We start from the raw sequence: 16,308 nt of genomic DNA on the forward strand, positions 1-16,308 counted from the left end.
CACACCAACGCTAGTCATGTTACCATACTCCCTTAGGACATGCCATGAGGCCTTGAGCTTTTCTACATCAAGCTTGAGCTCGATTGAATGCCATTTAACAAGATCTCACATGACTACTTTATCTTAAAATAAAATCATAAAAATGAAATCAAAGCAAGTTATGTGAATAGTGCACAAAGTCAAACTATGACATTTAATTCAAAACGGAGGAAGTACATGACAATTCTATGTACCGAGGGGTCAAGTTTGAGAGCCTAAGCAAGCTCATAGTCCTCCCCTTGCATAATTAAGTGGGTGATCTTTGGAGAAATTACATAAAATCACATTAGCTTTTTATTATTTAGAAGTTTAAGCAATTGAAAATTACTTTTACACCATAATATAATGCTCACGAAACACACACTACACACACACACACACACAACAATGGTACACAAACCATCCATAATAAGCAAGCTTAATTATTACTTAAGTGGTCATTAATTAACCCCCTATTTTCAGATTAGAAGAAGGATGAAGAGTCGGAATAACAAGCAAGTGATTTTTCCTCTTCATTGTCAATCCAAAGGACTCATCCATGTCTAGATCTTGTGGTCGCATTCCATCTGGTAACTTCCAATCGAAATGATAGAGCAACATAGCTAGTGGTAGCTCAACCATTGCTACACCTAATGCCATGCCCGGGCACCCTCTCCTACCCGCGCCAAAGGGAAGCAACTCGTAGTTGCTTCCCTTGTAATCTATCAATGAATCTTCAAACCTTTCAGGATAAAACTTCTCAGGCTCAGGCCAATACTCGGGATCCCTTCCAATAGCCCATACATTAATAATGACACGTGTTTTTGCTGAAATGTCATACGGATATATTTGGCATCTCTCCATCGATTCTCTTGGAGCTAAAAGAGGAACCGGAGGATGTAGTCGTAAGGACTCTTTGATTACATGTTTTAAGTACGTAAGTTGGTTTAACCTCGACTCATCAACAGCCCCTTGTATGTCTTTGTATACTCGTCGTACCTCAGCTTGTGCCTTCTCCAAAGTTGTTGGGTTTCTTAGGAGTTCCGACATTGTCCACTCAATCATTGACGATGAATTTTCAGTTCCTCCCCCAAGTAGCTCCTATAAATTAAACATGCGAATAAACGTTATGAATTTCGACGTGAAGTTAAATCCAATCAATTAAGGTAATAAACATGAAATTAATGAACTTATTGGCTTGTATATATACACACTATAACACTAACCTCTAGTTGTTTAGAATAAATAATACAGTCAAACTTTGTATATATACATTATACATGTAACATGTCGATGCAATATTTTAACTTTATTTTTATATAATTAAATGTTAATGAAAATTAATAATAATAAAAAAAAGTTTTATTATGAAGCTTTATATCAATATGTGTCTAACTTAGAATAAATAATACAAAACTTTATACACATGCTATATATGCAATATTTTGACTTTAATTTTATATAATTACTAGGTTAAATCCCGTGCCATGCACGGTAATTTTTAATACTTAATACTTATCATAAGTTTAACACTATTATTTAATAAATAAAATATTATTCTACCTAATTGCAAAATACGATGAAAGTTCTTACAAAAAAATTTAAAAAAATTTATCACACTAAAAAAAACAGAGTGAATAATATATGCACGACTAATAAAAATAACTATGAATTACATTACAAAGTTAAAGATAGAAAACTATTATTGCATAATATTGTATAAAAAGAATAATATCTTTGCTTGAATGTGTACAAATGGAATATACTTATTAAATTAGAAGTGAAATATTATTGTATAGTTTGTATTAAAAACTTCTCTAAGAAGCTTTGGCCAAAAAAATAAAAATAAAAATAAAATAAATAAAAAAAACTTTTGGAGGGAAAATTTTTAACCATGAGATGATATGTGTCATTCCTGGTTTCGCCTTTAGTATAAAGTTATAGATATATTAATGGAAATTATATGTATACAAAAAGGTTATTATGAAGTTTATATCAAAATTTGTGTAACAACATATTTTTTGTCCGAAAAAAAAAACCCAACATATTTTATGATAGAACATGTTTTTATATGATATTAGGGCCTGTTCTCTTCAAATTATTTTCAGTTCAGTTTAGCTCCAATAAGTTAAGTTCAGTCCAGCTCATTGAAGTTCCTAATTTCCTTCTCTCATAAAATATTCAGTTCATTTCAATTCAGTTCAATTCAGTTCATCTCAACTCAGTTTAGGGATGGAGGGAGTAACATTTTGTCTTTCACAATTGTTTTGTATATTTACAATTTTGTACGTTTATTATCTCCCCTTTTATTTACAAATTTGAATGTGATTATCTCCACTTAATTATTTGAAAAGAACAATGTATAATAATGGGTTGATATTCTATATAAAATACATTAATTAGTTAGATGAATAAAATAATTTTTTTTTTCAAAAAAAAAAAAAAAAAAAACGAATAAATTACGATCGATGAACAAAGAAAATTAACGATTAGTTGTACTTACCATTATAACTCCTTTTATATTATCAGTAGTCATAGAAAAATGATCGGGATTATTGATATTATCAACATGATGTCTTAAAAGAACATCAACCAAATCTTCATCCTTTGGATCTAATGTTTTATTAGATTTATGTTCCTCAATAATAGGATCAAATATCCTATTTGTTTCTTGAGTAATTATTTGAAATTTTCTTTTCATTCCACTGATTCTGTGAAGAAATGGTATTGACGGATAAAGGTCTGCAATACAGAAACCCGTACAATGCTCCGTAACGCTTGATAATAATTTTCTGAATGGCATTTGCTCGTTGCCTTTCGTTCTGAAAGCTGACCTATGATATATGAATTGAAATAAATGATTAGTTGAGTTATTGTATATGATAGATATTATATTTAGGATAATATTTGTCGCAGATTAGGATATAATAAATGTATATTTTTGTATGTTTATCGTATCTAGGATTCCTAATGTAATTAGGCCTAGCGTTGTAAACTCTATATATTTGATCAATGGTACACACTCCAGATTGAGGAGTTTTCCCGAAATCTAACATGGTATCACAGCCAAGGTTTTAGATCTCAATTTTTTATTTTTATTTTTTTCTCCAACTTTATTGGTTTTTTTTTTTTTTTTTATTGGGACCTAGCCTTCGTCACACTTCCGCAATTCTTCCAGATTTCTCACCTATTTTACTTTAGCAATTAATTTGAAGCTTTCATGGCCAAGGAAGATGAAACCCCCCACCACCGCCACCTCCTCCATCTAATGAGTTCCATCCGGCACTCACCGTCTCTAACATCAAAAACTCGATCCCTTTGACTCTCGACTACGAGAAGGTTCAATACTCTAATTGGGTAGAATTGTTTGAAAATCACGTTTGTGCATACAACGTCCTTGATCACATCGATTCAACCGTATCTCGTCCTACAGATATTTCGGATGCCTTATGGGTTCGTTTAGATGCCATTGTCAAGCAATGGATATACGGCACAATTTCGGTTGACCTCCTACAAACAATCCTCAAACCAAAGTCCACTGCAAGGCAGACTTGGGATCGACTTCGGGAAATATTTCAAGATAACAAAACCACGAGGGCAGTGTATCTTGAAACCCAGTTGAATGAGCTTCATCTTGACAGCTTCCCGAACGTCACAGCATACTGTCAACAAATTAAGAATCTTGCTGATCAACTTGCCAATGTCGATCAACCGATCTCCGATCAAAAGCTTGTTCTCCGACTTGTTGCGGGTCTAAACAAAACGGACTTTGACACCGTCGCAACTATGATTGCACAGACCAATCCTTTACCGTCCTTCCATACGGCTCGTTCTCGTCTTTTACTTGAAGAAACTCGCCGCAACAGTGCTTCCGGAAAGACTTCGTCATCGTTTGTTGCACAAGCTCCACAATCCGACCCCTCACCTCAACAACCACCAGCCGGCGGCAGGGGAACAGGCGGAAATAGCGGCCGTGGCCGAGGCGGCAACAAACAGAGGCGCGGAAAGGGACGCGGCCGGGGAGGACAAGGTCGTGGCGCCAACCAGCCATCACAACCAAACCCGCAACAACAACAGCAGACTTGGCAACAACAACCCGCCTCTAATGGGCAAAATTGGGCCCAGCAGCCTCCTTGGCCCAATCCAATTCAGCAATTCTGGCAGCCTCAAGGTTGGGCCGTCCCACCAGCACCTTTCCCCACTAATGGGGCCTATCAGGCTCGGCCCAATGCTGGTCCAGGACGTGGCTTGTACTCTCAGCAGGCCTACACTATCGGACAACCCCAATACGGCCCACCTATGACACCCACGGAGCTCGGGAGTGCATATTCTTCAATGGGTCTTTCAAGTCCGGATAATGGATGGTACATGGACTCGGGTGCTACATCTCACATGACCAATAATGCCGGTACACTTCTTCCCCTTTTTAATTTAAGCACTAATAATCATATTTTAGTAGGCAATGGTCATCGCATTCCAATTACTGGTTATGGTCACACCACCCTCCCAAATAATTCACTAACCCTTAAAAATGTTCTACTTGCACCACAAATTATTAAGAATCTTATTTCTGTTCGTAAATTTACTTCTGATAATTCGGTGTCTATAGAATTTGACCCTAATGGTTTTACTGTGAAGGATCTTCGCACGGGGAGGGTAGTAACGAGATGCAATAGTACCGGGGAGCTTTATCCAGTTACCTCCAATTCACCGAGCACTTGCCTAGCCACTACTCTCACTGCAGCTACCCCATGGCATGATCGTCTAGGACATCCCGGGCCTTCATCTTTGAGTTTTCTTAGGAGCAACGATTTTATTTCTTGTAATAAAGAGCATGACTCTAATTTTTGCAATTCATGTCAAATAGGGAAACATGTTAGACTTCCTTTTTATGATTCAAATAATATTACTTTTTCTGCTTTTGATATTATTCATGCCGATTTATGGACATCTCCTATTAGAAGTATTAATGGTCATAAATACTATTTAGTGCTCTTGATGATTTTACTCATTATGTGTGGGCCATTCCTCTAGCCTCTAAATCTCAAGCCTACCAATCTTTCCTTCACTTTAGACAATATGTGCAAACACAATTTGAACGTCCTATCAAATCTTTCCAAAGCGACCACGGTCGTGAGTTTGACAATGACCCATTCAAAAAGTTTTGCCTTGACAATGGTATGGTCTTTAGATTTTCATGTCCCCACACGTCCTCACAAAACGGCAAAGCCGAACGCATGATTCGAACCTTAAATAATATCAAACGCACTCTCTTATTTCATGCCTCATTGCCCCCCTCATATTGGTCACATGCTCTAGAGACAGCTACATATCTTCTTAATATCTTGCCCACTAAATCTCTTAAGAACATGACCCCGGCTCAGGCTTTGTTTCATAAAAATCCTTCCTATGACCACTTACGGGTTTTCGGTTGTCTTTGTTTCCCTAATTTGTCTGCTACAGCTCCTCACAAGCTTGCTCCTAGATCCACTCCTTGTGTTTTTTTGGGATACCCTTCTAATCACCGTGGTTATAAGTGTCTTGACTTAGCAACCCGCAAAGTCATAATCTCTCGCCACGTCACCTTTGATGAGTTAACATTCCCTTTTAAAAGCTTGGAACAATACACCTTAAAGGAGTATGACTTTTTGGGTTTTGATGAGAGTTCCCCTCTTCTGACTCATCAATTTATGCGCCTTCAATCTTCTCAAGCCCAAGTGCAACCAAGCCCAATCCCAAATGGCCATCAAGCCCACACGCCACCTACCTCACCTATTCACAATTACGCCCAACAGCATACTCCGCAAGGTGGCACCTCTTCTCCACCCACCTTGCGGACCCCACTGTCCCAGTCAGCCCGGCCCAGTCAGACCGGTCCAGTCAGCCCGATCCAGTCATCCACCACATACACTCCGCCACCTATGCGTGGCATACCACCTCTACAGCCTACCCGTCCACCTCCCCCATCCCCCCCATTACTAGAAGCCAAAGAGGCATTTTCAAGCCTAACCCGAAATATAACCAAACCGCTATGGTAACCTCGGGTCCTCCTCTTCACAAATCACCTCTTCCAAAATCATATAAACAAGCTTTAAATGACCAAAATTGGAATGCGGCGATGAATGATGAGTATAGTGCTTTAATTAAAACAGGGACATGGGAGTTGGTGCCTAGGCCTACGGGGGTGAATATTGTTAATTGTATGTGGCTATTTAAGCATAAATACAAGTCTAATGGTGACCTTGAGAGGCACAAAGCTCGTCTTGTATGTGATGGCAGGTCGCAGGAAATTGGTGTGGATTGTGATGAGACTTTCAGTCCGGTAGTTAAACCGGCCACTATTCGTACTGTTCTCAGTTTAGCTTTGGCTAAAAAGTGGTCGATACATCAACTAGATGTCAAAAATGCCTTTTTACATGGTGATTTGCAGGAAAATGTTTATATGCATCAACCTCCGGGTTTTGTTGATCGGAGGGCTCCTACTCATGTTTGTCGGCTCCGCAGGGCTCTCTATGGTTTGAAACAAGCTCCCAGAGCTTGGTACCAACGCTTTGCAAATTTTCTTGTCAAATTGGGTTTTGTCATTTCCAAGAGTGACAACTCTCTTTTTACTTTCCGGCAGGGTGATGATATGGCATATTTGCTCTTATATGTTGATGATATTATTTTAGCTACCTCATCTGACAGGTTGCGTACAGGAATTATTTGTCAATTGCAAACTGAGTTCCCTATGACTGACTTGGGTTCTTTGAGTTATTTTTTGGGGATTGCGGTGACCCGCAAACCCTCTTATATGCTACTTTCACAGGAAAAGTATGCATAGGAGATTTTAGAGCGTGCAGGTATGGCCTCTTGTAAGCCTGCAGCTACTCCAGTTGACACTAAGTCCAAACTTAGTGCTGATGCAGGACCACCTTTTCGGGATCCTACTCTGTATCGCAGTTTAGCAGGTGCTCTTCAGTATCTCACATTCACCAGGCCAGATATTTCCTATGCGGTACAACAGGTGTGTCTATTTATGCATGATCCCCGGGAACCTCATTATGAGGCATTGAAACGCATTCTGCGTTATGTTCAGGGTACCATTGATCACGGCTTACATTTATATCCTATTGTTTCTCATCGATTGATTACGTACACCGACGCTGACTGGGGAGGCTGTCCCGATACCCGGCGTTCTACTTCGGGCTATTGTTGTTTCCTTGGGGACAACCTCGTGTCTTGGTCATCTAAGCGTCAACATACTTTGTCTAAGTCAAGTGCAGAAGCAGAATATCGAGGCGTCGCAAATGTTGTCTCTGAGGCGTGTTGGCTTCGTAATTTATTACTCGAGTTATATTGTCCTCTACGGCAGGCTACTATAGTTTATTGTGATAATGTCAGTGCTATCTACCTTTCTGGCAACCCGATACAACACCAACGCACCAAACATGTGGAGATGGATATTCATTTTGTTCGAGAAAAGGTTGCTTTGGGGGAAGTACGGGTTCTACATGTTCCTACTAGATATCAGTTTGCGGACATTTTCACTAAAGGCCTACCACGAGAATTATTTTTGGAATTTAGGTCCAGTCTTAGCGTACGACCTCCTCCCGCTACGACTGCGGGGGTGTGATAGATATTATATTTAGGATAATATTTGTCGCAGATTAGGATATAATAAATGTATATTTTTGTATGTTTATCGTATCTAGGATTCCTAATGTAATTAGGCCTAGCGTTGTAAACTCTATATATTTGATCAATGGTACACACTCCAGATTGAGGAGTTTTCCCGAAATCTAACAGTATACTCATATTCGGATATATGAATTGAAATAACGGATTAGCTGTATTATTGTATACTCGTATTTGGATATGTGCAGTATGCATGGACCCTCCTCATAACCATCTATCCCTAAAAAATAAAAATAAATAAATAATAAAAACAGAAATATATACTACCTCTGTTTTATATTTTGTGACTCCTAGACAAAATATGTTTGTGAGTGTTGAAAGGAGAGAAAAAGCTAATGATTTTTTTTTTTTTTTAATGATGCATGTGATGAGGGTGGTAATATAGATAAATGACTACTTAAAAAGGAAAGAAAATATTTGTTGCACATAATATTATGTAACAATCATTTTTAGTAAATGTTGCATATAATATAAAATAGAGGTTTGTTCTATTTTAGTTGACCTGTTTCATACAAAACTTTATTTATCAATAGTTTATTGTAATAATTTAACAAGATATATTATATAAATATGTAATTTACAAAATAGAGTAATGAGGTGATGGATCCCTCCATCTTCCCCCAAGTGATGGGGGTTCGATTCCTTACAATAGTCTTTTATTCCTGTGTACATGGTGAGGGGTCCCTCGGTCCTCCCTGTACGTAATTTATCGTTTAAAGAAAATGTAATTACAAAAGACAGTCAAATGAGGAGTAGTAAATATATATTGTAAAAGTCAAAGCGAATCAAGTAATAAAAATAAAATAACAGAGGAAGAATATGTACACAAACCTTGTTAATGTATCACAAGAAAGTATAAATGCTTTCCTGGTGAGATTAACAACACGGCCTTGTTCAGAGGCTAAGGAGTTGATGAAATTAGTAACCTCTTCGACTCGAATGGGCTGAAACGACTGAACTCGCTTGGAGGTAAAGAGCTCGAGCACGGAGATCTTACGTACGTTCCGCCAGTACTCACCGTAGGGAGCCAACCCGATATCGGTACAATCGTAAAACACTTCTTTGGCAATCATAATAACAGGACGATTACAGAACACAGAGTCATGAGTTTTCATAACTTCCTTAGCCATATCGGCGGAAGACACAATGATGGTCGGCACTTGGCCTAGTTGAAGCTGCATCACCCTCCCGTATCGCTTCGCTAGCTCGGCAAAGCGGCGATGCGGGAGTGTGTGTTTGGATGCAACTTGGTGGAGGTTGCCTAGCAAGGGGAGCTTTGGAGGGGATGGAGGTGATTTTGGTGATGTTTTTGTCATGGATTTTATCATATGATACATGAATATTATTATTGCTATTAATATAACAAACATTTGATTCTCCATGTTTATAATTAATAAGAGATTGTTTTTCAAATTTTTTTTTAGGAAATTGATTGCTGAAAATAGCTATGTTGTGTGATCTATTAATGGAATTTCCTGTCTTGTTTTATAGCTGAATTGGAGCAAGTGGGTCACATAATCGCATTAGTCTAAGTGAAGTGGGTGTAATGGGGTTTACTGTTTAGTACAAAAGTATACAATTATTGTTATTTTTTTAATTATTATTCTTTATAAATTATTACTACGAGCTATATTTTATTTTTATTTTTCTTTATAACTTTATTTCCAGCTGTATTTTTAGTATTTTTATTATGTCACGTATTCACATGAATCACATCATGTATAGAAATGGTAACGGATTGGATTCAGGTCGGATGTGACTAAATCCAAATCCGATTCGTTTAATAAACAGACCCTAGACTCGGATTTGAATCTGAGTCCGAAAAGTCTGAATCCGAGTCCAAATCCGACTCCTAATTTTCGGTTCCGAATCCAATATAATCCGTTTATTCGGACCTCCGAATTGATCCGAATTTTTTTTTTAAATGTATGATATTCCTATAATTGTTTGTATAGTCATACCGAGTAAAGTATAAACATAACATATTTAATTTATGAACTAAGTTACATAATAAATTTTTGCTATAAAATAAACAAGCAATTGTCCCAAGTTATTATAAAGCATATACTCATGCTCTTGGAATCAGAGTTGAATCTAACTCAATCGAACTTTGCATAGGATCCAGTCCGTCCGCCTCCCATTCAAATTCGGATCTAATTAATCATAATCGGATTCGGACTAATTTTAAACGGATTTGGATCGAATTTTTTTTTTTCTTCGAATTATTAGATCTAATTCAAATCAAACTCGGATTGAATTGCCATCCCTATCCCTAATCATGCATAGGTGCATTTATGGTTTTTCAATTTATATTTTAATAAATGAGAAGTTCACATGTTTTTTTTTTTGTTAAAAAAAATAAGGTTACACGGTTACGCATGCACATAACTTTATGTAAATATATAGAGTATATTTTGTAAACTAGATGAAGCCCGTGCGATGCACGGTTTGTTTGAAAAATTTTAAATAGTTTTTTTAATATATTAGATTTATATATTTGTATATATATATTAGATTTTTTTTTTGAAGGCATTTGTAAATATTATACTCTATTTGTCTATTTGAAAAAGAGAAGGAGACATGCATACACCTAAGTGACTCAATAATGTGTAGATACTCTATATAAAATAAAATAAAATAAAAAAATACTACATCCGTTTCATATTTTTTTGCAACTTGGATTATTATTCGTGTGTGATATAAAATATTCTTAAGTTGCAAAAATATAAAACGGGATAATAAATAGTTTTTTTTAATTTTTTGAAACACTCTCCATTCACCCCCCAAAAAAAAATCTTAAATAATTGAAGACATGAAAAAATCCATAGAAGTGAGTTTATGACGATGGTTAGGGTGGATTTGACGAGATCGTGTGTCGGGTATAATTCTACAATTATTTGATTAGAAATTACATGGGGTATTTCGTATTTCTAAGTTTAGATTTAACAAGGAAAATTTGCAAATTACAGCCATTTAAGGTTCGTATTTTGCAATTTGCAGCCATTTAAAAAAAAATGCAAATTACAGCCCAAAAGTTCGTATAAATTGTAATTTGCAGCCCGATTCAACTTTTTAATCGGTTTACATGTCGAAAATCTTTGGTTAAGGTTATAAGGGTCATTTTAGTCTTTAGGGTTTTGAATTGAGCTTGAAATTAGCAAAAAAAAAAAAAAAAAAAAAAAAGGTTAGTGCGTGGCTCATTTTCCATAACAAAAATGTATCAATTTGTTATTTATTATTATTATTTTTTTTCTAATTCATCCCTCACCAAAAAGTTTGACATATGTTTAAAAAAAAAAAAAATTTGACATAAATAAGAAATAAGGTGCACTGTCTCCTCCTTAATTTACCATCAATTTCACGAGGGATTTGTAGTTAACACAAATATATTGAAATAATTTTCTCCTATCAATCAATCCTTCCAAAATGCGTCGGATTTTCTTATGATACCCATAAATTTTTTTTTTATGATCTGGATTTTGTTGACGGCCATTCCTTGGTGAACAAATCCTTCAAGGTATCCTGTTATTTTATATTTTTATTTTTTATTTCACTAATTTACCATTCATTTGGTTTATGATTGTCATCAATTTGAAATTGAAATGAATGAATATGGTTAAAAATTTTGGTGGCACCTATTTTATCATCAATCAAAACTCTTGTTGCATAAAAATTGAAGGTGTTAAGCTTACAAAGATTTAATTTTTAGCTTTAAAATAAGTGATTAAATTTTAATTAAGATGAGAAGGAAAGAAGGAATTTTGGGGCCGAAATGTTGGGTTTTTTTTTTTTTTTTTTTTGGGTGCAAAAATTGATTTTATTTTCACTTTATAGGTTGTTTGATAGAGGCCAAGTCAAATAATCATGTAAATAATTAAGAAAACTTGACACTTTCAACATTTCAAGGAGCTCTTCAGTCTAAGCCTAAGATATCATTGGCACATAAGGAGTATAGAGTTTGATCCCTAATTCCTCTTGAAGTGCAAAATGGGATTTATTGGGTGTGTATGTGTTTGCACACGCGCTTATTTATTTAAGGTTTAGCGTTATATATACTTGTATACTCCTTTTGTCTCTTAAAGATTACCCTTAGGAATAAATTTATTTTTAAGAGCAAGACGATAATGCTATAGCATTTGGATATGTGAGAGACAAAATTAGTGAGACCTCCAATTAGTTAAGTTTGTGGTCCTCTATACCCATTTATGGTATGGGTCAAATTCTACAAGACATTAAAAAATGGGAATCGGAGCACAACCTTTGAGGTACAGAGGGAGTATTTCGTAAATTCAAACACTAAAAGCATTTACAAGGAGCTCTTTCGCCTTGTGTTAGATAAAGATAGCTTAGACATTTGAAGTCTTGAGATTAGTCATATACTCATATATTTGGACATCCTTGTGCATATGGAAGCTTGAATAATTGAACCAATTCATTAGTTTGATAGATTTATATATCCTTTTTGGTATCCATCGCGAACACCTCCAATTCTTTGTGCTGTGGAATATTTAGGAGTCAAACAATAGCATTAGAACCTAATGTTATTGTACGTCTATGATGTTGCAATGTCGCTTGATAACTGAGATGCACCCGTACACGGTCTAAAATAGCCAAATAGGGCTTATGTATTGAATACGAGGTGTTAGTGGATACTGAGGAGATGATTTGTTATTCAGGAGTTAGATTAGGATGGCTCTATGGTGCTGCATTGTGTATTAATTAACTAAGTATATGAAGTTATTATTCTACTAGCATGTACAACTCCTTTGAACCCGAACAGAAAGCATTCACATCTATTAGATTTAGTTTCCAAAATGACTGAAGTTTTGTTTCTAGCTGTATAATTAAGGAATGCCTTGAGGAGTGTTTTTGAGACTATTAATTTCGTAGCAAATTAGACTAGCTTCCTTACTCAAGAATGGATTATTGTGTGCAAAAGTAAATGAGGCGTTAAGGACTTAAGGGGCGAGGCTCATGGAGAGTGCTCTGATGCTTCTTTAGTGTAAAAGCCACACCTCTGCCTTAGAGAGCTTATCTAACTGAATGACTGATAAAGTTTCTTAGTTACAGTAATGGAAATTGTGAACATTTGTGTTTATGTGTGTGTGTGCGCGTGCACCTTAATATTATGTTGCTTGATACTGCATCTGAATATTGAACTCTGTACTGAATATTTGGTGAGTTGGTCTCATATACACTTCTTGTCTCCATCATACATTTTTCTCCTGTTCAGTGTTTGACTTCGCCTTCATTCCTTTCTTACAGGGGATTGCTTTAATTGTAAGAAGGCTGGCTTCCCACACTTAATGGGACAGTGCTGGTCCTGCTGTAGCAGGGTAAATTTCTTATTATGGATTCTTCATTGTATTGCTGATTAGTCTTCCCAGCATAATAATTGTGATTACTAGCTACATTATTGCCTTCTAATTTTTTTTCTTTGTGATATCTCTTCTGTAATCATGTCTTCTTATAGTAAAATATATAACTCGTAGTATAATGTAACTTATTGTTGTTTTTTTGGCATGAACATTAAGTAGTGACTCTGGCTATATATTATCGATTCACAAACGTTAAGGATTGCAAAGGGTCTTTTTTTTTTTTTATTCTCCTTTATTCGCCTTCCTTAAATTAGAACACGTATGCAAAAGGGAAATGAAACTTGTAATTTTTATCTTTAGCAGATTTTATCATGTCTTGTATGTTTATAAATGGAATTTATTTGCAAGTTCCTGAGTCATTTTTTCTTGTTTAACTTGTCCTTCGTGCATTGTGAACTCTAGCTGTAGAACCAGGCCCGGTTATGGCCCTGTGCAAAGAGACCAACAGCACAGGGCCCCCAAACTCAAAGGGCCCAATTTTCGGTTGCAGCCAGTTTTTTACTTTGTTTGTAGCATAATGTAGGCTATAGGATGTTACTCTTGTGTCGTATACTCACTTCTTGGGTGTAGTAAAATCTACTACAGTAATTATTTTGTCCTATTCATACTTTTCAATTTCCACATGTTCTTCAGTAATGCACTAATGCCTAGGAACTAGGAAGTAGGAAATTCAAGAGTTTCCAAATTTTTCTATGTTGTCATATTTCATTTACTTTCTTTTTATTTTAATTTTTTCTTTTTATGGGACATTTCCTAACTCTCTTGTTTTACCCAATTATAATTATCTATTTATCTTATCAATTTACCATCCTCTTACCTCTTTTAATTTTCAGCTAACATATATTGTGATGTGTCAATAATATTCATTGTAAATAATATTTTCACAATCCTTCAATAATCTTCAATATAATAGCACTTTTAAGATTTCATACTTAACAATTACATCTCTTGATTTCCGGCTATCATCAAATTCACTTCTTATAAATTTTTAATCAATTTAATTGTTTTTATCAACATCTAACTACTCAAAACGATTTAAAGTTAAACTATACATGGTATAATTTTCAGTATACATTCTCGTTTATTGTAGGTGAAATTTTGAATTTCAATTTAAATATATATTGTAGTAGGAGCCAATTTTATTTATTTATCTATTTCTTTTTTTTTTTGTTGAGGGCCCTTTTTAACGATTAGAACAGGGCCCCGTAATGGAATGGGACGGCCCTGTGTAGAACATACTTTGTATAATATTAAGTAGTTCATTTCATTGTGATTAAGGCAAAAGTTCCTGAAATTGTACATACAATGGCTTTGTTTCTGTTTAGCAGTTCTTGTTCTTTTTTATTATGCATCAACTCATTAACTATGGATTATAAATGTATACCTTTTCATGAAAAATACTTAATTTTGATAGTTATGCAATTGCAAAGGAAATCATAAACTACGCCAAACTGGTGGAAAGGTTCAACATATAACCGAAGAAGAGAGTTGGGAAGAAAAAATAGCAGAGGCAAGGCGAAATGATAAAATTGTAAGTTAATTACTTTTCATCCTTCTTTTAGTTTTTAAATCATCCTTGGAAAGCAATAAATAAGTTTGCTCACTAGACTTGCTGCTATCTATCTTCTACAAATTTGGCGCTGTTGGATAACCTTTTCCAATTCGCACTCAAACATTTTGTAGCAGTCTCTTCCTTGAGCTCTTCACATTACTCTTAACTACAATACTCTTGGCTTTACTCAATGTGCTCTTACTGCTTTATTTACCTTTGTGGAACCTGTCACTTTCTATTTCAGTAATGTCATTAGCCGATTGAGTGAAAATATAAAGAAGCGTGATGACATATAGTTATGTAACTTATGTTCACCTTATGATATGAGTACTAGCATCTTACAAAGAGAAAACTCTTCTGAACTTTTCTTTGTATTGAGTTCCTAAGAAGTGTGGTATATATATGTGTGTTAATCACTATTATTGCCGTCAATGTGAGAAGTTGAATAACATAAAATGAATGCAACTCTTGCCTAGCCTTCAATAGTTTAAATTTGTGGCTAAGTTGTTTCTCTTCCTCACTTATCTAGTATATATACATAACTTAATACACCCTTAATTTCCTTTTTCTACAGGTTGTGGTTAAATTTTCTGCAACTTGGTGCAAGAACTGTAAAGAGATAGCATCAACCTATCGCGATCTAGCTGACAAGTATCCTTCTTTAGTTTATCTCTCTGTAGATGTTGATGAGATGACAGTAAGTATGCCTTTCATCTTATTTTCTCGAACCTTAAAGATATACTATAAAAAAAAAAAAAAAAAAAAAAAAAACCCCTTGTCATCATACAACTATTTGGTTACTACTGTTATTTTCTTGCATATAACTGAGTTGTTAATTCAGTAAAAATTGCTACTGTGTTTTTCATGCAGGAATTTTGTACATCTTTTGATATTAAAGCCACCCCAACCTTCTATTTCCTTAGATCAGGTCAGCCAATGGATAAATTAGTAGGAGCCAACAAAGTTGAACTTCGAAGGAAGCTTGCTACCATTGCTGAATTATCAGCGAGGATGTGAATTTCAGACTCCCTTCAGAAGTTTTCCTGTAAACGATGACTTGTAATTGCATAAGTTATGGTTTGGCTTGCTTTCTTGTGCTATAGAAGTCGTCTTTCCTATAATGGTGGGAATGTGGCTTGCTTTCTTGTTGCTATAAAATTGAAGTCGTTCCTGTAATTTTAAAAGCTCTTGTACATGCTTATTTTTATCAATCAGCAGAGAAGTAAAGCTCGACGGACTTAACAGAAATTGATCTGATATCAATATATGTCTACTTTGTCAATAATAATATGAATGTAATAGGTGTTGATCTTTAGAGCATTCAAAATGATGAATGATAGAACTTTGAAAACTAGACAAATAATTATTTGTTTTGTAGTAGTTTGAACAAAATCAATGGTAAAATTTTATTGTATACATACTACTTATATACGGAAAAGTAATAATTTTGGCCATGTTTGGTAAATGGCATTTGAGTAGTTTTTTGGTTGGCTTTTGACTTTCTTATGTAGTCTAACAACCAAAAAGTATGTTTGGTTAATGACTATTAATTGTGAAAGTGAATTTTAAGAGAGATTTGAGATAAGGAAAGAACAAGAGGATTCAATTAGTGAAAGGAATTTTCTTCAAAAAAAAAAAAAAAAAATTAGTGAAAGGAACTCAACATTGTTAGTTTCTAATTTT

The 16,308-nt window shown here is 35.1% G+C and overlaps 2 protein-coding genes across 2 annotated transcripts; one reads left to right on the plus strand and one right to left on the minus strand.

Annotated features, from left to right (window-relative positions):
- Positions 1–483: 483 nt before the first annotated feature.
- Positions 484–9,077, minus strand: LOC145595622 (cytochrome P450 71D9-like). Its single transcript, XM_081652038.1, has 3 exons — positions 8,527–9,077; positions 2,522–2,852; positions 484–1,119 (listed from the first exon to the last, which is right to left on the minus strand). The coding sequence occupies exons 1-3, from the start codon at positions 9,075–9,077 to the stop codon at positions 484–486; spliced, it is 1,518 nt and encodes a 505-aa protein (XP_081508164.1).
- Positions 9,078–10,964: 1,887 nt separating this feature from the next.
- On the plus strand, positions 10,965–16,053 carry LOC145595623 (thioredoxin H4-1-like). Its single transcript, XM_081652039.1, has 5 exons — positions 10,965–11,212; positions 12,961–13,031; positions 14,488–14,604; positions 15,200–15,322; positions 15,496–16,053. Exons 2-5 carry the CDS (start codon positions 13,002–13,004, stop codon positions 15,640–15,642), a joined length of 417 nt encoding a protein of 138 aa, XP_081508165.1. The 5' UTR covers positions 10,965–11,212; positions 12,961–13,001; the 3' UTR covers positions 15,643–16,053.
- Positions 16,054–16,308: the final 255 nt, after the last annotated feature.

The sequence above is a fragment of the Chenopodium album genome, chromosome 19 (genome assembly GCF_948465745.1).
Source record: "Chenopodium album chromosome 19, dcCheAlbu1.1, whole genome shotgun sequence".
In the NCBI taxonomy this organism is placed as follows: domain Eukaryota; kingdom Viridiplantae; phylum Streptophyta; class Magnoliopsida; order Caryophyllales; family Amaranthaceae; genus Chenopodium; species Chenopodium album.